At 44.9% G+C, this 24,597-nt stretch overlaps 1 protein-coding gene across 1 annotated transcript in view; it reads left to right on the forward strand.

The window, feature by feature from the left end:
* The window catches only part of LOC139689665 (capon-like protein), a 653,345-nt gene that overhangs the window by 609,419 nt on the left and 19,329 nt on the right, over window positions 1-24,597 (forward strand). Inside the window, exons 6-12 of the mRNA XM_071586855.1 lie at window positions 7,481-7,696; window positions 10,164-10,255; window positions 10,899-11,062; window positions 17,015-17,277; window positions 18,422-18,613; window positions 19,656-19,820; window positions 20,930-21,829. Coding sequence (XP_071442956.1) covers window positions 7,481-7,696; window positions 10,164-10,255; window positions 10,899-11,062; window positions 17,015-17,277; window positions 18,422-18,613; window positions 19,656-19,820; window positions 20,930-21,829 — 1,992 coding nt within the window. The remainder of the gene's footprint in view (window positions 1-7,480; window positions 7,697-10,163; window positions 10,256-10,898; window positions 11,063-17,014; window positions 17,278-18,421; window positions 18,614-19,655; window positions 19,821-20,929; window positions 21,830-24,597) is intronic.

Raw genomic sequence — 24,597 nt, forward strand, 5'->3', positions numbered from 1 at the left:
CTACATTATGCTCGACGAGATATAAGATAAGCGCGCCTTAAAATATCAGCGATGGTTGTAAACCTTCTTAATGTCTGAGGTTTTGCTGGGCCTTTATCATCGCCCACTCCTCGCCCAATGTTTTCATTAGTTACTCTAGCTGGCCATCTGTGAGTCCTCGGGGGGAGCCGATGCCTCGCTCCCGCCCGGCCATCAATCCTCCTGTCAACTGACGATCAGCCAAGGGCGTACGCATCGCTCTCGTCCGAGGATTCTATCCCACCTGGAATGTAGAAGGGGTTTCTCCAAATGAGGCTTGCGGAAATATAATTATTTGTTACTTATGTGTTGAAGATCTCTGGAGAAGTTATAGAATTCAAAACTTGAAATTATTCCTATGCCCAATTACTTATTGTACGCGAGACCACCTGTTTATAAGGGTTGCGATGACATACGTAAGACTCATTTGGGATAAAAATGGCTATATTCTTCAGAGATTTATTTGAGTAATTGTTTTCTTGGTGCCATTGCTGGTAGTTATTCTGACACTTCGTCTTTTGTGGGAGAAAATAAAAATTTTAAACCATTGTACTCCGCTGTTCATCTACACAATAAAAATTTCATGTTCTCTCCTACGACGGAGTTGGTAGTACGTGTTTAGCATCATCGGGAAATTAATCTGCTTCCAATTTATGCAATTAATTCATCCATGAGCGAGCCTACGGCCCTTTACTGATTCCCAAACTTGTTGCTCATACAATATTGTACCGTTACTAAGTTTAGAATAAGGTCGTTTTGCATATCTAGCTACTCTTCGCAGTTCACAAAATTGAATTCAACAACCCAAATACTGTTTCTAAATCTCTTCCATTAGCTGTGCATTCTAAGCGCAGTGTGAATAGTGAATGATAACGGCGTTACCCTCCCGAAATTGTCGTCTCATTTCCCCGGTACTCTTTTAAAAATCCTTGCGTGGGCAATTTTTATTTTAATTCTTTATTTTTAATTTAACTGATAATCATTATAAAAGATATTATACCGGTCAAGGTAGGTTTTGGGGGGACAAAACTACCAAATAAATATCTCGTTTCTCCTAACAAAACACCACACAACATTCTGCTCTGAAACAAGCCCCTCTCCATCTCTGAGTACCTTCTTCCTCCTTTCATCCCATCCAACATCCCTATCCTGTTCCTGCCCTTTCCTCGTTTGCCTAACATTCTCCCCTCTATTACAGTCTTCAATGTCCAACTGACTATCAAAATGCTCTGCATCCATTTTCCCTGCCCCCTTACGATTTCTCCCAACAAACCCCTCTCCTCGCCCACCATACCAAGTACTTCCTCATTTGTTTTCCTTTCGGTCCATTTCACCTTCTCCATACCCACATTTCAAAAACTATATTGAGCGTATGTCATTCTGCTTCAATCACCATGTTTCCGCGCCTAACGTAACCACGCTCCTTATCAAAGTTTAACGAGCATTTTCCCAACTTCCTTACGCAACGTCCCGGTCAACAATTTCCTTCTCCTTTGTGAAAGCTCCTTTGAATGACGCAATTTTTATCCTCCTTACGTCTCCACTACTACTTTGACCATTTTGGTCCAAAACACTTCCATTTGCTGTTTCACCCGCTCTAATTGCCCTCCTATTTTAAAGTTTAACTTAGACGTTTTGTTCCTGGAAAACCGCATGACCTTTGCTTTATTTGTATTGATTCGCATCCCATATGTATCACACTGAATTTTCAATTCACTCAACAATGCTTGTAATCCCTTGGCTGACTGGCCAACTAAAGCTTAATCATCAGCAAACCTAATCAACTTTATGAATTACACGCCGTCATTCATTCCTATCTCCAATTCTCCTCATGCCTCGATAGCATTTCCATCACATATACGAGTCTCGTAAGTTGAATAGCACAAGTGATAATGGGCAACCCCGCCTTACGCCTCTTCTTAGCACTGCTCATCCGGACTCTCCATCCCCCACTCACACCCGAGTACCATTTAGTTATGCCGCAGCAATGTTGCCTACCCCCATGGCCTCATTTGAATTCATCTCCCTTAATGCCCTTTGCATCGAGTATGCCTGGACCTAATCTATCTTCTCTACGTCATGTCTAACCTTGCTGGCCCAAGTTCTTTACCGTACAGTTTTTCCATGTATTCCTTCTACATTCTGTAATCTTTTCCGGTTCAACTGATATTTTTCCTGACTTACCTCTGATTGCTAATACAGATTTTCCCTTCTTGCTTCCCGACAGTGTTTTAATCTTTTGTAAAGCGCACCAATTTAGCCCTCCCTTTGCAAACATTCTTAATCCTCGCACTGCTTATTCCACCACGCCTCTCTTGCCGCTTTAGTTAACTATCTTAAATTATTATTCAACTCTTTGTACTTCCTTCCACTTACCTCTGTGTTTATATTCTTTCATTTCCTTCCACTAATATATCTTTGTAATCATCTCGTCCGTATTCCATGTTTCCCTGTCCTTTTCCTATTTACTGTTCCACTCTTTGTACTTCCTTTTCCCTAATTCTGTGTTTATATATGCATTCTTCCATTTATATCTCTCTTGTATCTTTCTAGTCGTCTTGTCCGTAATTCGTTGTTTCCTTGTCCTTTTCGTATTAACACTTCCGATGGTTTTTTTAAGGCCCTTTATGTCCCTTTTTTATATTATCCCATTTTTCTCGATAGTACTCGCCATCTTTCCCTCCCTCAGGGCTTCCTCGAGATGGGAAATTAGAAAGATAGATGAGGGAAGGAAGTGAAAGAATGTGACTGCAGGGACTGGTATTGTAGAAGAGGATGTTGGCTTGTGTTTCATTGGTGAGACAACGGACTTGCCGCTGTACCGTTTGTAGCTTGTGTCTATCCAAAACATACCTCAACTGGCAGATTATTTATATATATATATATATATATATATATATATATATAATATGGGATCTAATATGTTAAGCATTTCTTCAATTTAATCTCTGGGTGCGTGCCTATTTTTGATGTTGTTTTTATGCATAAATTTTGGCTAATATTTAATCAGATCCGGATGATTTATTAGGTTCAATGGGTTTCAGGAGGCGTATGATTCCGATAAGTTATAATATTAACGCATTGTCTTTCGTTCACACATCTCGCCTCTCGTGTTTATCTGTAAGTACACCAAGGTCTTCTCGCGACCGTTTCATTCCAATGTTGACGGCCCATATATCATCCAGAGTAGCGTGATATCGGTCCAGATAGCCCCCTGCTCTTCGAGAGATAATAAGGTCTAGGCCACGGAGGCATATTTCTCCCTTTTTTCGTGAACATTTTGGCAAGAAACGAAATTTGTGAAAGATCTTGTGTGCTTACAGCTATAAGTACTTGTAATTTATTTTTGTCATTAACCCACTTGCCCATTACAAAACCACCTGCGTGGGAATCTATGTATTTTTTGGCCATTGTTGTTCATGATGAAGTAATTGGGCGCTGCTATCCATCCGAAGTGAAGTTTTAAATAATCCAACTCTCTCCCTCCTTGCAATTTTCACGGGTCCCCATACAGCATTCTGTCGAGGCGGAATCCAACTGAATTTTGTAATCATTTTGGACGGATTTTTGAAAATATTTCAAATTTGTACTGAATTAAAAAAATTATTTCAACTGCCACTGAATTGCAGATATTTCACAGATTGCAAAATTATCATTCGCTTTACCGTGACTCGAATCCGAATCCCCTTAAAAACTTAGCCGATTGAGCCACCGAAGATAAGTTCTTGCCCAGTGAATTTATGAAATGGAATGATCTGGGTTCGTGTCTCGGTCACCATTCGTGCAATCTGTGAAATTCCTTGCTCGTGCACGTTGGCGGATGATAAACGTTTGAGTGACACTCCCGGCATCTACTTCAGTTCTTCAAAGTCGACTTCCTTCATTATATTGGCACTCGTAATTTAAGATGAATTTTCCTTCAACTTAGGAGTTGAATGCCTACAACTTCTGCTAGTGTCTTGAATTCTTTCCTCATCCTAATGACACGCATCCTGAATTATTTCCTACCGTGCTCAGAATGGGTCAGTTGGGAGGCGGAGGTCATTGGAGGGGGTGTAACTCGGAGCATTTGGTCTATTGCCCGATTGCCCATTGATACGAGGTTAGGCTGAAAACCAATGTAACCATGCTGGTAGATCTCAAACAAAATCACTTTCAGAAGCACTACTGGTGCCATGTGGAAGTAAAATTCCCCCTCAACATGCATGCGCAGTGATATATGTCAACGCGAGTTAAACAGCGTGCTGTTGTCGAATTTTTGCCTTCACCTCATCATCCGAAGTGTCATGATTACCCACGAGGTGTCTCTTGAGTGTAGGAAAAAAATAGAAATCGCACAGATTTTGCGTACATAATTTTACAGCGCATCGTGCACAGATTTTACAGAAACCTAATTGTTCAATTATAAAGCCGACGCGTTCCTCGGAGATATTCCAACATGGTTTGTTATACGCTTTTGAGTGATTTGCTGGTCATTTTGAATCAAATCTTGGACGATTTTACGATTTTTATCATCTGTGGCAGTGATCGGACGTCCGCTGCGTGTTTCATCAACAATTATGACTTTTTCAGGCTCGCAACCACGAAATGTTACTACCCATAGATTTACAGTAGACCTATCAACAGCATCGTCACCATAAAAAGCCTTTAAACGACATTAAATCTCAGTAGGAGTCACTTTTTCAGCAGTTAATTATTCGATAACAGCACGCTGTTTAACTCGCGATGACATATATCACTAGAACACGTCTCCATACTTCCGATTCTAACAATGCACGGGATGAATGTAACGACCTGAAACCTGCGCATGAGTGTTGTGGGGGAATGTTACTTCCACATGCCACGAGGAGTGCTTCTGAAGGTAATTTTGTTTGTGGTCTACAAGTATGTGTGCATTAGTATTCAGCCTACCGTCGTAGTAAATAAGTAGGCGAGTGTCGGGAGTGGTAGGGGTCAAGCGAAGGGTAGAGCTTGCCAGAGTTAGCCGGGCAGGATTTGCTTGGCTAGTTGCGGTGACAGTCCGGGAGGAGGAGAGGTCAGTCTGACCACACCTTCGGCCCAGATGCTGTCCCTGCGTGTGACGGGGAGTGCATCGTCACTGGGCACTCGGGGTGATCTTTGCAGAACATTTTTTTTTAATTTTGGCAACCTCCAGGTCAAACAAGCACTTAAATACTTTTATTTTGGCTTCCGACGACCGATACTATCGAGACTCATTGCGCATCAAAGACCTCGCGCTTTCCCGGCGTATCTGCTGAGAGAAATCCTATCGGGTATTCTTCCACTGGGTTAGTCTCTCCATTGCTGGCGACCATTTGGAAACCGACTCGGTCAACGTCCCCATGGCTTCTGAATGCCGTGTCACCAAGATGTTGTCCTGTATATACGAGGGTTGTCTAGAAAGTATCCTCCGTTTTCGTGTAGTAGCGTGAGAGTTAGTGGAAGAGGAATCCGAATGGTCGCTGTATTGACGCACACAGTACGCCTCGATCTACAGCGGTTGTAAGGTCGCGCCGCCTCTCATTTGTTTACAATAGCGAGTCAACAGAAACAATACAATTGAAATTCTCACCAAATGTGAAGTTCTGTCGGTGTTTACTGATAAAAAACTCCAAAGCTCCTGACAATCATCATTGGGAATTCCGTGCCCTCTATGGACCAAATGAGAGTTGTGCGTCAGTGTTGTCATTCGTTTAAGAGTGAACGGGCAAATGTCCATGATGGCGATGATGACAGAAGTGGACGCCTCCGTCTGTGGTCAACAATTGAACTGCACCTGAAAATTGACGTAATTATTCTGGAAACCGTTGTTTTACGATATCTGGAATCTTAAGAAGTGTTCCACAGGTTTCTACAACTTTTGTTTCATGGAAACAAGAGTGGAAAGTTAAGCTACCAAACAAGTTTTGTGCTCGTCTTGACGAGGAATTTCAAGAGATGCCGTCATCGGTAGGCCAGGATCTCTGGCAGCAGAATTTTATGCTGAAGGATTTAGAAAACTATTTCAGTGATATGACAAATTTTTAAATCTGTCGGGCGAGTATCTATAAAATAGTAGATAATATATAATTTCGAGATGAAAATAATGCACTATACTTGTCTATTCGAGTGCATTTTTATAAGTAGCATAACGGAGGTTACTTTCTGGACAGCCCTCGCATCACCGCGTGTGTTGCCGAAAAACCTAATCATTGATCACGCATATATATTCGTCCTGGGATGAGGTGTCACCTGATTGGTATGTGGACCAACAGCCATTTTGGCGTCTCCGAATCGGCCGAACGTTTTCCTTGCTTTCTGCTATTCAGGCTCTCTGATCCGCATGTACGATTGGGAATATGCCTCCAGGTGTTGCATAATGGAGTACCTGTTGAAATTATTCATTTACAAACGGATCTCCATAGCCTTCTTGCCCTCCCGATCCTCCACGCGAGCGGAGTTTTCATTTCTCCTCGTCCTAGTTGATGGCTTGATCTCGGCTAACGCTGTGTTCGGCTGATTTTTCCATTCGTCCCAACCTTTTGTGTTCCTTCATCCGGGTTTTGCGGCTCCTCGTTTTTGCCGTTTCGGCCCGCTACTTTGTTCAATGGCCTATGAGAGCGGATTTTTTTACTGTTCATATTTTCTTGTCGGTTCTGCGATGTTCCCTCGATGTGCGAGTGCGTCCTTCGCTCCTCGGTCGTCTTTCTGGTCATGTAAAGCGATTCGGACATTTACCGCGTCCGTGGGAATCGGGATGATTAGGTAGCTTACGTGTGACTTTTCACCCAGAGGGCCCGGGTTCGAATCCTGGTTACGGCAGATAAATTTCAGTGGCATCGCAATCCCTACTTGAGGTGCTTTTTGGAGGGAACTTTGAGGGGGTACGACGTCCGTCGGATGGGACGTTAAACTGTGGACCCCTTGGCGGCTTTCGTAAAGAGTAGGCTAATGCCGACGCCGGGTTTCTCTCCACCCTTCCTCCTTTCCCATCCATCTCTAATGGCGCTAATTACCTCAGCTGTGGGTCGCTTCTCCTCATATCATTTCTGCTTAACGCTTCCGTCTCTGCGAAGGCGAAGGTGTTTCGTGTCCCCATCCAATTGCGTGCGATGCCCGGCAATTTAGCAACGCGTGAGTCATACTGTCGAACTTATGTCAAGCGTTCTGAGAGGACTTAAACACATGTGTTCTAACGATTTCATTGGATTTCTGTCTCTTGGAAGATACTTTTTGTTTAATACATGGTGAATTACCGTTGAGAGTTTGTTCTCATGCGGACCGGCACAATATTTTCATGTTGTCTGAGATCACTGCTCAATTTTGTTTACGAAATTGTGTGTGTATGTGTGTGTGTGTGTGTGTGTGTATGTGCTCTTTGTGAGTGGAAGGGGATGATGGGTGGCATACAATGCTGCTGTGGTGTTGGGAGTAGTTATGTGTTGAGGAGGTGTGATTTCTGAGAGCGTCTCTTGTCCCGCAGAGCCAGGCGATGCGCATTGTGCGGACGGTGGGCCAGGCGTTCGAGGTGTGCCACAAGCTGTCGCTCAACTCTCCGCCGGCGGGCGAGGCGCAGCAGGGCGGCGAGGAGGGCGAGGAGGAGCCGGTGGAGGAGTACGAGGACCGAGAGGGGGCGCTCGGGGGCGGAGCGGAGGAGCGGACGGAGGACTCGGGGGGCAGGGGGGGCGAGGGGGAGGCGGTGGGCGTGGCGGATAGAAAGGGGGAGGGGGGAGGGGCGGAGGAGGAGGAGGAAGGTGGGCGGGGGGAGGCGGCGGGAGGGAGGGAGGAGGGCGAGGGGGCGGCGGGTCGCCCGGGGGCGGAGGAGGGCGAGGGGCCGGCGGCGGGGGAGGCCTCCGACAGGACGAGGGCCGGCGGAAGGGGTGAGTACTGTTTTGCCCGAAACACCTCGGCTATAGTATACTACATATATATATATATATATATATATATATATATATATATATATATATATATATATATATATATATATATATTAGTCTCTTCTTCAACCTATAATACATTAAAGACAATTACAAACATCCAAGCCCTAGGTGGAGGGAAACCCAATCCGGCGGGAATCGAACCCGCGACCTTCGGAGATTTAATCGGCGAGATAGCGCTAGCGAACAAAAACACGGAGATACACAAACATAGGACACACACTTATTCCGAATTTTCGGGAGCGAAACCTCCTTCCTCTGGAGAAAGAAGGAACTAAGGAGAAGTTATCAAGAGGAGAGAACAGGTGGAAGCTCAATGGAAGGGGAAGGCGGGGAAAGGTTTGGGAGGGGAAGGTTTGTGAGTGTGGGATTGATATGGAATGTGTTGGGAGCAGAGGGCGGATGGCAATATATGGAGATTGGGGTAATAAGTGTCTGATATTGACGCCAGGCTCATTCCAAGAATCTAGGTGCCAGATAGACGCCTGTTCTCATGTTTTGAGTTTGAATGCAGGATCGGAGGTAGGGAAGTACGCAAGAATAGGGACACCATAGCATTTATCAAAGGGAGTGCTTTGTTCGGATATGTGCTTTGGGATCGGGAGAATCTCAATTAGGGAAGAATTCTTGCATGAGGCACGATGGCATACTTCTTCTCTGGCCAAATGGTACTGAATCCCTCGAAACCTTCATTTCCGAACTCAATGCTTCATCCTCTGTTTCCTTCACCTCGACCGTTTTCTCCTCCCGAATCAACTTCCTGGATGTAAAAATATCATTACTAGACAAATCATTCCACACTTCTATGCATGTAAAACCAACTAACAATAATATTTACACCATAACGGTTGGCACGCCAAACGCTCCATTGTTTATTCCCTTTCCATAGGAGGAATATGAAATCATCCCGACTCCCTGGATAACTTCCTCCCAAATCTACAACATTCGCTCCTCCTACAAGGTTACACTGAATCCCTCCGAAACAAAAGAATCCGAAGACATGCTTTCACTCCCGTTACGTGGGAAGTGCCCGAGGGTTCAGATACGAAGTTTATCAGTTAGATTTTATCATAGGTTGGAACACGTTGAATAACAGTTTCACGTAGATATCTGCATACATGGTTTCTGCATGCATGGTTTGCATACCTGTATCGGCATACATGGTTTCCCGAAAGGGAATGCGTAGTCATTTCATAATTTAGTACTCTTGAAATGCAGCCTCAAATTCTAAAGGATAAGAAAGGGAAGACGGGTCTGAAAATGGAATGTAGAAGTGATCACTTGGACGAAGGGGAAGTAACACCAGGAAGCAGTGGAAACGTATTTGAGTTCGGATATGGGGACGGGTTCAGTGGAAATTTGGAGTCTCAAACAAGGGATATCGGAAGCGGCGAGTGAATGGAAAATGGACGAATTTCCCTTTGATGGCAGAAGAAATGGGGAAAGAGGTGAGGGGAGGGAGAGGAAGTGTTAAGAAGAAGATAGTGCCACGAGATCGATAAATGATAAGAGCTAAAGATATGTGATGGAGAAAGCGGAGAGTGAAATGAATGAGTTGGCTCATTCGGAAGGTGGAATGAAGGAGGGACAATCCGAGACTGCGATCAGAGGAAGGATGGGGAAATCATTTATTCATTCAGAAAACCCACGATGAAAGATAGAAGGAATATTTAGAATAGCTTATTTGAGGAAGATGTGAGGCCTTTGAGTTTAGACTCTGAAAAAATAAATCGACGAGGATAAATTAGGTCGGGCCATACTTGTATGAGAGATAGAAAAGGCACCAAAGGAAATGGAACTCAAAGAATGGAAACGGAGCATCCTCGCGACATCATTTGCGGGTTTGGGGAAACTTTGAAGAGGTTTCACGGGCTATTTTTTATGAGGAAGGAATTTGGCCGGAAAGTTTGGTTAGATCGGAATTAATGGCCGTCCCAAAAGTAGCCTTATTTGTCGACTCTAGGACAATAAGTTAGAGTACGCACCCAGTACTAGGAATATTAATCAAAGGATGGAGGAGAGGTTACGTCATTTCATTTGAGGGAATAGTCAGATTACATTCTAGAATTGGAGAAGGACTCGTGATACCAAAGCAGCATTGGGGTTACTTATAGAACGGTGTGTATTTGCTGACTTCGGTACGCTTATCCTTCGTTTCGTAAATGGAATAAGCGTGAATTCGTGGCCTTTAAATTGTCAATGTGAATAACGAAACTTAAATGAAAGGAAGAGAATGCAGACGAAGAAATTTTGAAAGTAGGAAAATATGGTGCTCGAGGGGAGATAGTTGTTGGGAGAATTCATAAGGAGGTGGAGGGGTGAGTGATGGGCATTTTGATTGGCGATGAAATGTTGAAGACTGTGATAGAGGAGAGGGGAGAATGTTCGGCAGGCGAGGAAAGGGCAGGAAAGAGATGGGGATGTTGGACGGAATGAAACGGGAGAAGAATGTTCGCGTGGTGGAAAAAGAGCTACTGTAGCGTAGGGTGTCACGTTGTATTGTGTTAAGTGAGGCTGTAGCTGTACTAGGTCGATGTGTCCATTCAAAGCGTTAAACGGCAGAAGAACTTAATAAATAATAGAGACTACCCTTTGCAATAGAAAAGAATAGGTGTGGACCTGTCGGAACAGAAATAATCGCAGGAACATTTGTGTAGGCTTGTTTCATATTGCACTGAGCAACGCACCCTCATTCGGTCGTTCGCTTGATTCAGAGATGGTGATGATGAAAATCTACCTTCCAACCTCCCCCCCCCTCCATCCCTCGCGGTATGGATTCCCCGCTCCTTCGTGTCCAACGGGGTCTTCCAAATGATTGTAACATGAAATCCTTTTGAAATAATACTTTGACTTCTTTGGCCGGTATATTATTTATTTCGCGGATAGTTTAAATAATTAATATGTTTTGATGAAATTATTGATTGCCGTGCATGAATACATGGGTGTTTATTCGTGCAAAAGCGTTCAGTTTTCGGAGGTCAGTGCCCAGCGGAAAGTGTCTTTAAGTGCGTTGCTTGACGAGAGGAAGTTCATGTTCTGTCGCCTGTTCCTGTCTGTTGAAGAGACGGGTGTTGCCCCTGTATTGAACTTAATGTTGTTCAACCCTTCACTCAGTATTGTTGTTGGTAATCTACTGGTTAAGGTAGGTTTTGGATGAAGCTACCAAATGACACGGCGACGATTCCTTTGTCTCTCTTAATGAAATACAAGGCATCCCACCTTATAATAGGCCCCTCTTCAATTCTGCATACTTCCTTCCTCCCTTCATCCCATCCATCATCCCTATCCCATTACTGCCCCTTCGTCGTTTGCCTAACATTCTCCCCTCTATCACAGCCTTCAACATCCCTAGTCGATTGATATGCCCTTCATCCAGCTTTCCTGCCTCTTTCTGATTTTTCCCAGCAATCCCCTCTCCTCCCCCACCTCACCCAGCACTACCTTGTTTGTTTTCCTATCAGGCCTCTTCATTTTCTCTTATGTTAAGGTTTTCATGAGCTGTTATTCTTACCATCCTTACTCAACGTCCCTGTCATCAACTCCCTCCTCCTCGTGTGAAAGCCTCTTTGCCCAGCGCAATTCTTCTCCTTACGTCCCTACTACTTTGACCGTGTTGGTCCAAAACACTACCGAGATACGTAAAATGTTCTACCTGCTCTAAGTTTTGCCCTCATATTTTAGCGTTTAGCTTAGCCTTTCTCTTTCTGGTAAACCGCATACTGTTTTGTCTACATTTATTCTCTTCCAATACCTATCGCAATGGCATGCAAATGTACTTAGCATAGTTTGCCATTCATTCCTTGGCTGTCCAGCAGACTGAAGCTTGATCATCCGTAAACCTAAGTGATTTTATGAATTCCTCACCGGGATTCATTCAGCCCTGCACCTCTTCCAAACACTGCCCATCCCGACTCTTCGTCCCTAACTCGCACCCGAGCAGTTTGAGACTTGCACAGGTTGCGGATTAGTATCCGATATATCTCTACATAATACCCCGTAAGCCGCCGCAATGGGGTGTGGCGGGGGGTGTTAGGTCACCACCTGTGAAATAGAACAAAACCACATGTAAAATCAACACATCCATGCAAACCTACACCCGCATTGGCGTATGCGTTCATGCAAAAATACTTTTCTCTTACGCGTATTTAAATACACATACTATCAACAAACAAATAATTGAACCTTAGAATGCATGTGTCCAATAACGTGAAAGCTAGAATTTGAAAAGTAAGAAGCGAAATTCCTCTGCCACAAGAACATGCAACATACAACGGTGTTCCCCACTTAGGAGTCAGGTAAAGAATGTAGCCCAACGCTGTAGGTAGCGGGAGGGTCCCCCCACTGGGAGAGACGTGGGTTGGACGGGGAAACTTAAAAACAAACAAAGCAGAGCAAGCAATACTGTTAAGAAACTACATGATTTAATGGTATTGCAATGTAGCCATGCTGGAAGGGTTTTGAAAACAAAACACACGAGTTTAGTGGAAGAGCATGCATTTAAGTAGAACAAATTATTTTTTAGACGCTGAGGGTGGCAAGTGGAATTTTTGCTATCTATAACCCTGCAGTTGCTATCCCGTATTGTCCGTGGGAAGAAGGAGTCCTTGAGTCGGCTAGTTCTGGCATCTATTTCCCGAATTTCACATGCATGGTCCAAGCGACCAATGTATGTAGGAGTGCGAATAATTTGCGAGACCTCTTTGCTGAAACATGCGGATCTGAATTTATTTAATAATTTCAATCTTGCATTGAATCGTCTCTCTGCCAATGATTCCCACTCCAAATCCATGAGCATTTCGGTGACGCTTTTCGTTTTATCCTAAGAATTTATAACAAAACGGGCTGCCCGGCGTTGAACCTTCTCAATATCCCAAATGAGGCCTTTTTACTCGGGTCCCATACGCTACATGCGTATTCCAAATGAGGCCTTACAAGAGCGTGGTAACAACGTTCCTTTACAATGCGTCTGATGAATCCCAATTTTTTATATGCTTGCCTGCAGACTTTACGTATGTGGGTCCCCCAAGTTAAGTATTTAGTGATTGTAACACCTATCCGTCCAGTCTACGACTTTTTTCTACAGTGCATTAATTAATTCCACCTAATACACTCTTTCATAAGCCTTCACTTATTCCAAAAATCAAACAAATATATCCCGATTGTATTCCATGTTCCTCTCTATCAGTGATCTCATAACTGCAATGGCATCACGCGTGCCCTTCCTGAACTCAAAATGGTCATCCCGTAAATATTACTTTGCCCTGCTCTCAATTAGTCTTTTGATGATCCTGAGAACCACTTTGGTTGAATGCGAAATCAGGCGTACCGTTTGTCCTAATATATTGCTGGGCTTGGCATTAGTTAGCCCTTTCCGAGCTGTCAGTGATCCCATGTGTTCCAAATTTGAATTGAATGAACCCTGACCCATGCGTTCGACCCCTAGTGCATCCATCTCTAGGTTACTGCTCCCCTCCCCCCCCCTCCTGTTCTCCATTCCGACGACGCGTGAAATCTTTCTGGATCTCACGATGACGTCAAACGGTCGTGCTTCCGCGCGTTAAATATTGTTGGAGTGGCGGATAAGTTGTATTAGTAAAGTGTCAGGAGGGGGGAAGGGGGGCTATTCTGTTTTCTCTCCAGAAACCCCATTTCCTCTCCTGCCCCCCCCCTGTCCCCACCCCTATAGCAACTAATCAATCTATAGCAACCGCTCAAAGGCAGGCGGGCCCTCAGAGTGTATATTTAGAAACTGAGACCCCTTCACTCCTCCTCCCTCCGTCTTCCCCTCTACTTTCTTCTCACCCTTCTTTTCCCGCAAAGTCCTTCCTTCCTCCCCCCTTCCTTTCTCTCCCCCTGTCGACGAGACGCCAAAATCAAACCCCCTCCCCCCCCCCCGTCTCTCTCAATCCCCACCCTGCACTAACCCGCCGGGACGTCCACACGAAGCTCCCACCCCGCCCACTCTGCCTGCGTCACGCGGTGCCCTCGGAGACGTCACCTGGACGCGTTCCAGACTTTCTGCAGGGACGACTGGCGGAGGGGAGAGGCTGGCTGGCCGTCTGGCTGGCGATCAAGAGAGCCTCTCTCTCGCTCTAGAGTGAGGGGGGTCTTGGGGGGAGGTTTATTTGAGGAGGAGCCAGTGGGCCCAGCTCCCTCCGCCGCTGGGAGCCTTTCCATTCTCTTCATCTACATCTACATATTACCCCGTAAGCCGCCGCAAGGGCGTGTGGCGGGGGGTGTTAGGCCACCACCCGTCAAAGGGAACAAAACCACATGCAAAATCAACACATCCATTCAAACCGACAACCACAGTGACGTATACATTGATGCAAAAATCCTATCAACTTACACGCATACAAATACATATGCTATAAACGAACGAACAATTCCACCGTAGGACGCTGTAAACATTTATCTAATTACGTGCAAGCTAGAATTTGAAAATTAAGAAGTCGGAGTTCAACTGCCACATGGACATGCAACATACAACGGTCTGCTCCCACAAGGACACGGGTTGGGAATGCGACTCAACGCTGCAGGTAGCGGGAGGGTCCCCCTAACGGACAGAGACGAGGCATAGAAGGGGAAACTTAAAAACGACCTAGCAGAGCAAACAAAACTGTAAATAGTGTTATATTATTTAATATTATTCTAATGCGGTCATGCGGGAAGGGTATTTATAACTAAACACTCGAGTTCAGTGAAAGTGCATTCAATTTAGTAGAACTAATTACTCCCTAGACGCCGAGGGGAGGGGCTCTCAAGCTGCAGTGCGAATGGCATACTCCTGGGAAACTCGAAGACAGACGCTGAAGGCCAGAACCGGGGTCTGCGATGCCCGAAGCAAGCATGGGTACTGCACCACCCACGGGGTGGCGACCAGTGGGAAAGTAATCTGTCCGCAAAATCCCTTTCGCATCCCAGAAAACTGAAGCCATCACCTTTCCGTAATATTGCCCTCGCTTTCTTTGGTGGTAGTGAATCAACTTGCTTTCACTGTTAGACTGCTGTATTGTCGGTGGGGTATAGTAACGGACCCAAGTTTCGTCTGTGGTCACAAACCGGCGCAGAAAATCCTGCTGTTTGCTCTTTAAAGGGGTCGAACATTGTTCGGAAATGTCCGTCCTGAAGCGTTTGTGATCCTTCGTCCAGAGTCGCGGCTCTCATCATTCGGATAATTTTCTTACATCCAATTCCACTGTTAAAATGTGATGAACCCCTTCAGAAGACATCCCTGTAGCTTAAGCGATTCCTCGCACCTTCCTTCGGCGATCATCCACGTCCATTTTATGCGATTTTGCAATAATTTCTGGGGCAGTGGCACATTTTCGCCGACCACTGCGCGGATCATCATTTACTTATCTTTCCGGACCAAACTTAAACTCGTTTGACCACTTGGCAACAGTTGTTAATATGAAGGAGCAGAGCCCCCTGTCAGAGTGTTCTGAAAGCCGGCATGAATTGCTTTTACTTTCATGTTTTTCTTTACTAAGTATTTAATCACTGCTCGAATCTCAATTTTTTCCACCTTCAGAAATCTATACACGGGGAACAACAACAGGAAGGCGTCTGCACCACAGATCTCTCCCCAGATGATTGAGGCGTTACGTGTTTACTTTCGAAAGATTACCTATTACTACGCGGGAAACTCGTTGCGCTAGCGCTGGCATCTGGTGTTGATTCCGAGAACCTTTTTGACTACCCTCGTTAAACGGGAGACGGAAAGTGGCGAAATAAACGAAGGAAGAAGTTGGGGGGAGTTGCTAGTCCGCGTCGGTTGGACGTCGTCTTGAATACGCGTCGGGTGTTGCCGGGTACCCATTGGCGAAAGGGTCTAATGCCGGAATTCAACTGAAAGCGAAGAAAGGCTGCCTTTCGTGAAGATTCGATGAATGAGCGACGGACATCACATTATCACTAAATAGCCTGGTTTGGTCGATTGCAGAAGCAAGTGGCAGTATTTAGGGGAGGCGACCAACAGCCGAGGTCATTTGCGCCATAGGGGATGGACAGGAAAGGATGAAGGGTGGAGAGAAACCCGGCGTCGGCATTAGCCTACTCTTTACGATAGGCGCCAAGGGGTCCGCAGCTTAACGTCCCATCCGACGGACGGCGTACTCACTCAAAGTGCCCTCCACAAAGCACCTCAAGTAGGGATCGAGATACCTCTGAAAAATATGTAACACCGCCGGGATTTGAACTGGGGCCCTCTTGGTGGGAAGCCAGTACGTTAGCCCCCGCACCATCTCGATTTATTTAAACTATTGATGCAATGCCTCAAAATTCGTCGAAGTACATCCCTTCAGCGTGGGCATACTTATGCCGGCGGCTTTCCGCGACTCGCAGGCTCCCTGGTAGGTGGAAGGTCCTCCAGGGTACTAAACTCTAAGGGCAAACCTCGTTGAAGGCACTTAGAGTCCCATGGTGGTGGTGTCCTTTGAGGGAGGGAGGATTACACTTTTGGGAATAGGAAGTTGCCTGCTGGTGCCAAGTTGGGACGGTAAGAGAGTTGGGGAATCGTCGCGATGTCGTCGCAGAAGGTCTTCGCAAGCAGACACACTCGGCTTTGTTCTTGGTCGTCGGTCCAAAGACCTTCGGGAGGACGGGTTAAGCGCAGATCTTTCTCATTGCCAAATTTTCATTGATAATGGTGTGTGCACTGTCATCATATCAATGCCAATAATACGATATGCGATCATGCGCACACTTAACCGACGGTCTGGACACGCACAGGTAAGGAAAAAATTGTCCCCAATACTTTCTATACAAACCTTGAAGTTTGGTCTGGAGAGAGCATAGTCAGAATTTGGGAGGAAGAATCGCTTGATAACAATGGAATCATATCCCCCTCGCGTAATTTGAGCTCAAGGTAGTACGAAACATAACGGCGACAAATTGAACTTTCAAAACACCATTAACCACTCACTAATCCACGAGTGCCCTGGTGGCTGGTGACCCCCTCCGTCGTACCCTCGTGAGGGCTCGCGGGGGAGGAGTTGCGCTTGGCTGAAGGTGAGAAGGATTGCTGCTGCTTAGCCCTCCGTCCTTGACTCACTGACATATCTGTATCCTTGCAGAGTCGACGCCTGACGCCGCGTCGGCGGGGGGCCCCGAGGAGGGAGGGGGCGATGCGGAGGAGGAGGAAGAGGCCCTGCTGCTGCTCTCGTCCGGCCCCGAAGCCTCCTCGCCCGCCCCTCCGTCGCCCCCGTCCCACCTCTCGCCGTCCGCCGCCAACCACCACGCAACCCTCCGGCCGCACCACTCGGCGACCTCGCTCGACCCCTCGCAGGGGACGGCGGCCGGCGGCAGTGGCGGGCACCCCGGCAAGAGATCGCCCGTCGTAAGTACCCACGCCGGCAAGACTCCTCCTCCATGCATTCATTACGCTTTAATCATGACCCAGAGGGAGTAAATTTAGTCGGAAGTTCTTAACAATGCTCTCTAGAGCATTGGGAGAACCAAATTGTTTTGGGATTACTGGGACAATTTGTATCTCAAATTAACTCTCTCTCTGAGTTTTTTGAGACGAATTTAATTTAGTATCAAATACATATTGACTATAATGTTAAAGGAACTATTTTTCAATGTAAAGATTGCAGGGGATACGCTCTATTTTTATCTAAAATAGTTTGCGATTACATGAATAGTAGGGTTAGAGATCATCCATCTTTATACTACGTTATAGTATATTTTGTTTTGTTTATGATTTATTTTTTAAAGGCTTAATATCAAAATATTTTAATTAGTTTTTATTTCAGAGCAACAATGATTAAATTAGTGTAGTTTATTGTAAAAATTCCGATAAACTGCGGGAGATGCCGCGGCAGTAACTTTTAACGGAGTCAGCCGCTAAATGTGCATTGCAATACTTGCCGAGGGGTGAACTTGACCGAGATTCGACATGATGTTCATCGATAGATCAGGGTTCGAATCCCGATCAAGGAAAGTGATTTTTACACTCTGAAATTGCTGCATTGTAATAACAATTAGCGGATGACTCCGTTAAAAGTCACTGCAGCGGCATCTCCAGCAGTTTCTTGAAATTCGTCAAAGGCGAAACACCTTAAGTGTTTAAAGTTGGCTTAAACCTCGTGAAGTGTAGCGCATCGCGCACGACTATGACTGCCTGTGACATTTAAGTACGGTATTTCGTCACAAAATCTTGTTCCTTTAAAGCCCCCAAAATCTTGGGATTTTAAGAGGACGCCACGATAGCAATCCCGATCAAGCGAATGATTTTTACACTCTGAAGTTGTTGCATTTTTATAGTTTATTATTTTTTGATTTTGCGAATTAAATAAATACATGCATGTATGTCTTGGTTGCACATCTCCTCACGAGGGCCATAACACGACTACAATCGATTGAAATATGTTGCAGAATCGTTGTTAAGTTGTAATGCATCGATGTATCGGAGTTGGGAAGGGGGGGGGTGGTAGGATGATGCGAATGCCATAAATATTTTCTTTTTCCAAACGTTGAAGGGCTGCGGTGGTGAGTCTTTTGGATCTCAGTTGGACAGGAGCCCTGGAGGGAGCTCTGCCTTGCACCACGAGCTGCAGATGTTGAGGGAGCGGGCGGAGCAACAGGCGCAGCAGACGCGGGCCGCGTTGGCGCAGGTGCGGCTCCTCAGGGACCAGTTGGCGGCAGAGACGGCCGCTCGCATCGAGGCGCAGGTATGTGCGTGGGTGCTGGACAAGCGCTCGTCGGCCAGAGTGGGACCGCCTCGGGGTATCTTGGGGGGGGGGGGGGGGTTTGGCTCCCTTGAGGTGAGGGCCGGACAGGGTTCGACGATATTAGGCGTCCTAGTTCGAGTGGGCTCTGAATAACATGGACGCCTCTGATTTTTGTGCGGAATGTGTTGCATATGAGTTAATAACGAAGCCTATTTTTAATTAATGCGTCATAAGCCTGTCATTATTCTCAATCGATTATTATCATTTCACAACATCACCGCAACTTCTCCATTTTTATCCTCAAAGTGTCATTAATTTTTAATGTTTTTCAATAGTTGCCTCCACCTTTGAAATTCGACGATTGGCTGAATGACAGAGTATGCTGATATAAATGGAGGAAGATATTAACTTTTACCATAAATGTATAGAAGAATGGAATGCATAGGAATACATATTCGAATCAGCAATTCGAATGATTTAGAATCACGCTATACTGCCTGCCCTGATGGCAACTTCTAAAAATTGTGCAATTCATTTCTTGAGTCATTGCTTTAAACGAGGAGCAGCCTATTGTTTGTGTAATACTCATCATTCTTGGCTCTGAGGACTAAATTTGTTTTATTTTGTAAATAAATAACTGTTGATGCACCATATCCTCTGTTGATGTAAAATGGGCAAATTCACCTTGCTGGAAAAGGTCATCCATTGCCTTCTGGCTACAGTCGTCATAGACCTCAAATACCATGTTAACATGTTGCATGGGCACAAATAGTATAGTGTCACATTCCTTTCCTTTTCCCCTCTGCCCTATTTTGGTATTCGACTTGGGATGAATTGCATTCAGAATGCTGTGAACTGATAGTTAATAAAGTCTGCCATGGTTGCCCTGGTGGAAATGAATGCTGCTCTTGGTGCCAGTTGTGCATTCAACATTTAAATCGTTCTGTGGATCACTGTGGTTTTCAAATTGCTGTTGTTTTGCGAGGCAAAATGACGCTGCCATGCTGAAGGCCACTGAAGGTTTTTGCTGCACTCCTTTCAGGCACGCACTCACCAGCTGCTGGTGCACAACCGCGAGTTGCTGGAGCACATTGAGGCCCTCGTGATGCATCTACAAGAGGTGGAGGCGAAGCAGGTGGCCGGCAGCTCCAATCACCAGCAGCAGCACCTGCACAGGCCACCACCTAATGTCACTCTCGTCCCTCAGGTGAGGGGTGGAAGGGTTGGGGGAATGGGCAGGGGGTGGAAGTGGGAGGGCCCAGGGCCTTGCCCAAGCAATTCTTGCAGTCCACCCCCCCTGCGCTCTGCCTGAAAATGATGAGGGGATGGTGTGTGTGTGTGTGTGTATATATATATATATATATTTATGTGTGTGTTTGTACGCTTAACTACCAGACTTGCACCCCAATTGCCGGTTCTGTCTTCTTCTAACACCCTGGTGAATGAACTGATTCCATGCTTCTCACCTGGCAAAATAACTCCTAGCAACTCGAGCTGCCCTCATCACCCACCACCCGGATGTTGCATTTGTCCACTCATCACCATTGCATCCTTAGTCTTTCACCATGCACAACCTGGAATGTTTTTATTAACATGCAGTGAATTCCGTGGAAATGAAGGACTAACAATTTGTTGATTCCTCATTGTAATACCCTGTATGGTTTTATCCAGTTTATTTTTGCGTACTTACTTATTTGTATTGTTATAGTTACCAGCGTTTTACCTCTTTTCCCCCGATTAAATGCCTGCCCGTTTGCCTTGGGAACGTACTGCTTATCAGATATACCTGGTCAGTACTGCAAGATAGGAAGGTCTTGGTCGAATATGTGGACCCATGTGTGTGCTTGGGAAGTGAAAGGCCTTTCCCACTCGACTATTGCCGGAAACAAATAGCAGCTGACAACCAGCGGCTCATCCATATGATTTAAAAAAATATTGCTATGCATAAACTTCCTTTGCTGAGTGATCAAACCTAGCTCGAATCCTGCGTTGAATGCATCTCCTAATGTTCTGCAACCTGTGGCCTTACTCACACGCCATTATCCTTTGTTTTGATAGCACTGGAATGATGTGCAAGTTGACTTACCCCTTAATGATGTCCAACAGTTTGGTTTAATGAGTTGCACCCGATGAATGAAGCCCTGAATCCTGCTGTAGACTGTTGAAGCTGTTGATCCTGTTACACTGTGTGTGCATGGATTGGAACTGAATAAATAATGATTGTCTTAAAAGAGTGTTTACCAGAGAGACTTTAACCAGTGGAATCACTGATCATCTGCTGTTCTGTTGTTCTGAACCCACCACTCCCACCTGCAGCAGATGTCTCCACTGTGCGATCCACAGGGATCGCCGTACGGTTACCTCCCTGAACTTCAGGAGGCAGCTGAGTCCCTGCGACAACAGGCATCTCTGCTGTCACAGCATCCACTGATGGACCGCACAGCCGGTGGCTACCCACCGCAACCACCACCCCCCTCACTCTACCCCTATCCTGGCTACCAGGAGATGGAATTCCAACAGCAGCTCCAGGCACAGCAGCAGTTCCAGAGGCAGCTCATCCAAAAGCTTCAGAGCCTGGGACTGGGCACCCCGTACTCCCCTTGCTTCCAGTCGGGAGCATTCCCAAACCAATCCTCCCCAATCCCTGGCTACCAGTCATACCGGACCTCATACTCAGGCTCTCCTGTTCGGCGCTTTGCCTACCCAGAGGAACACTACTGTCCCACAAGCCCTGGTCCGGGTGATGGGGCTGACTCGAGCCCCTTTATCCGGCCACTGCCGCAGGTCGGTACCTTGTCAACCATGGACCCAGATGGTCGGACTCGGATCCTTGGCCCTGCCGAGGACTGTGGTTCACCCCGGACCAGCTCCGGGGGCACCTCCCCCAGGATATCGTCGGGTGGGGTTTCCCCTCGGCAGGATCCACCAAGGAGCCCATCAAGTCTGGGTCCACCCCCGGGGTCATTGGGGAAGCGGAGGAATGTGGGTGGCCTGAAGGCCAAGGCAGACTCGGAGTCAAGCCCTGCAAGGTCAGCGACCCCTGCTGCCTTGTCATCCCCACGGGTGAGCAACAACCTTTCATTGGGTGCAGGAGGGACCCTGAGGAGGCCAGCCAATGGACCGGTGATAATGCGGTCGACAAGCGAGAAAGTGCCGAACCGGAGCGAATTAATGTCTCACGTGCAGAGGACGGCTTGGGCGAGGCACACAACCAAGTGAGGAGATGATGTCATTTTGATTGCTGACCGAATGCTGCCCTGAACTTGGATGAGAGAATATAACTGCAACAGCGATAACTTTCTTCAACTTTGACCTCAAGAAAAGGAGGTGAAGCCTGTTACCTCGCAGCTCTGAACAGACAAGATATTTCGCACATTTTAAGAGAAAATGAAGTGGAAGGAAGAAAATTATATCTATGATCAAAAGTTAAGGTGGCATGAAAATATGAATGATGCCTGCTGCCTGTGAAGGCATGCTAACTTGTTGGGATGCCATCAGTGAGTGTCAAATATAGTTGGTGGCATCATGCTGGTACTTGTTTGGAAACTATGTTTTGGGTCAAGATTCAGCATGTCCAATTTTAAGTTGGTGGACCTTGATTTCTCACCAAATATTGTCAAAGGTTTCAGAGATATTTAGTGAAAGATACCAGGTATATAGCGAATTTCCATTGTCTAATGAAAAGTCACAGGACGTTACAGTTGCTTTTCTTTTGGATCTAGGTATGAAAATGACTCCTTGTTAGACCTATTCGTTGTTGGACATGGGGAGGTTGATATCTTCCAAAAGTAATGTCATGAGGTCTTTGCAGTATGCTCACTGTGATTGAATGAAACAATGACTGTACTGGATGATATTTTTACTATTGAGAAAAAATCGAGGCTGGCAAAATTGTTGAATAAAACATTGTTTTTCTGAATTGTTACTCTCTTCCAGTCCAGCTGCAATTTTGAGAGCATGTATCGTGTGTGGGTTTTTTCTGTTTACAGTTAATACCTGCACATTATGAGATAGTCAGGAGAGCCAGTAAAGTCTACCTAATTGTCTGTATTTTCTCACACTTGCGCTAAGCCTGACCCTAGTCAGTTCTTCCAAACTTGACCTGAAAAATCTATTCTCTTGTTATGGTAACCAAATTATTTTTAAAATGTAAGTGAGAAGTTGATGTGTTGATGATTTTTGAAACCTTTCACTTGAACATGAAGTGATCCCAGTTCCTATTAAATGCCTCTCCATTTTATAATGTGTAAGGGTGAATCAAATGGTGTTGGTATTTCTCAAAACATGCTGAAATAATATTTGCCCAATAGTTGTCTTTCTCTATACTCCCTCCTGATATGTTTTGCTGGAACATGAGGTGGTACCTTGGATTTTTAAATTTGGGACTTATAGAAGCAGTTGAAAATAGCTCCTAGCTGAGAAATTCTTGCGGTGGCACATACCGTTGGATTAAGCTGTTATTCATCCTTGCATTGGAAAAAAATGTCACTTGGCAAAGAAATGCGTCAATCATTATTTGTAAATAATTCCATGCCAAAATAAAATATTTTTTTAAGATACATTGTAATGTGTTTCACGTATCTCTGAACTTATTTGCTGCAGGGGAGAGATTTTATCGTATTTTGAAAAGCTCAAGTAGTCATGTTCAAAAGAGCTGTGTGTTGCTGCAGCTGTTGTGTGACTGAAGGAAAAATTAAAGGTTTGTCGTCCTCCTTTGCAGAATGATTATTTTTTCATTGCTGTGGATACTCACCCATTTATTTGTTCTGTAGTGTTTTTCCTGCCTAATTGTAAAAATTCTTATATAATTAATTTTTTTGCACTCACCATCATTCTTTTTTGCTTTACTTAATCCTTTTAACTTTTGTTTTATCATGTATTAGGCAACAAGATTAGTTAGATTCCTTCTTCTCTCTTGAATGCTTAAGAGGTACCTTATAATCACAAGCAGAATTTATCTCACCCATAACTTAAAAAGTACTCTATAGTATTGAAATGAAATGAAATAATTGACTTTGTAATTCCACACACTGTATTTAAAAAACACGACCCAGGTTTTGACGTTGAACATTTCGACTTAACAGGTGATGACCTGATGATGACATTCAACGTCGAAACCTGGGTCATGTTTTTTAAATAAAGTATGTGGAATTACAAAGCCAATAATTTCATTTCAATATGCTATGCAAATTCTATAAAGTTATACCTGAGACAGCAAATTTTACTCACTAGTATATTTAAAAATCTTTCATGGATGAAACACCTTTTTTATTCAACTTGACATAAATACGAGTATTTGGGGTCAAGTTTTCTACTTTTTTAATGTTTTTCAGTCCCTTGATTATAGCATATTGCTGTCATGAGCTTTCTACTCAATTGAGCCCAAGGGCTATCAAAATTGCTCCTAAAAGTTCTTCTACTTTAGGTTAATCTTAGACTGGGAGTATGAGTTGAATGGGATCTAGACCTCAGGCTACTCTTTTTAATTGTATATCCAGGGAAAATGGGATGGATATGGACACTTAGAAAAGATGAAATTTATGTGATGGGAAACCTATTTTTAGAATTAAGATATGGAAGTATGGGTGAGCAAAGAAGTTATAGAGGTTGTCTGACCACTTCCAGTTCTGGCATGAATGGAATTCAGGCATTTATATGCCACGTACTGCTTTCCTTCCTAAGTTTTTAATTTCATGAAGTGCTTTGAAACTAGTTTTATGCAACCAAGAATTGACCAAATCTCGCATGTTTGAGGTCATTGTTTATGTCATCATCATAATATATCCTGTATCGCACTGATGTTAATCACCTGCATAAAAGATAAATTGCCATATTTACTCTCATATATTTTATAGCACTACGATTTGCATGGATTGAAAAAAAAATGTTTAGCTAATATTTCTCTCCCCTGCTCAACTGACTTCACTGGTGCTAAATTCCCCCTGAGTTGAAATTTTCAGGCAATTTTTATTTTTGTTGAGTGC

This window comes from Hetaerina americana, unplaced genomic scaffold (assembly GCF_022747635.1).
Source record: "Hetaerina americana unplaced genomic scaffold, ioHetAmer1.1.p SCAF_27, whole genome shotgun sequence".
Lineage (NCBI taxonomy): Eukaryota > Metazoa > Arthropoda > Insecta > Odonata > Calopterygidae > Hetaerina > Hetaerina americana.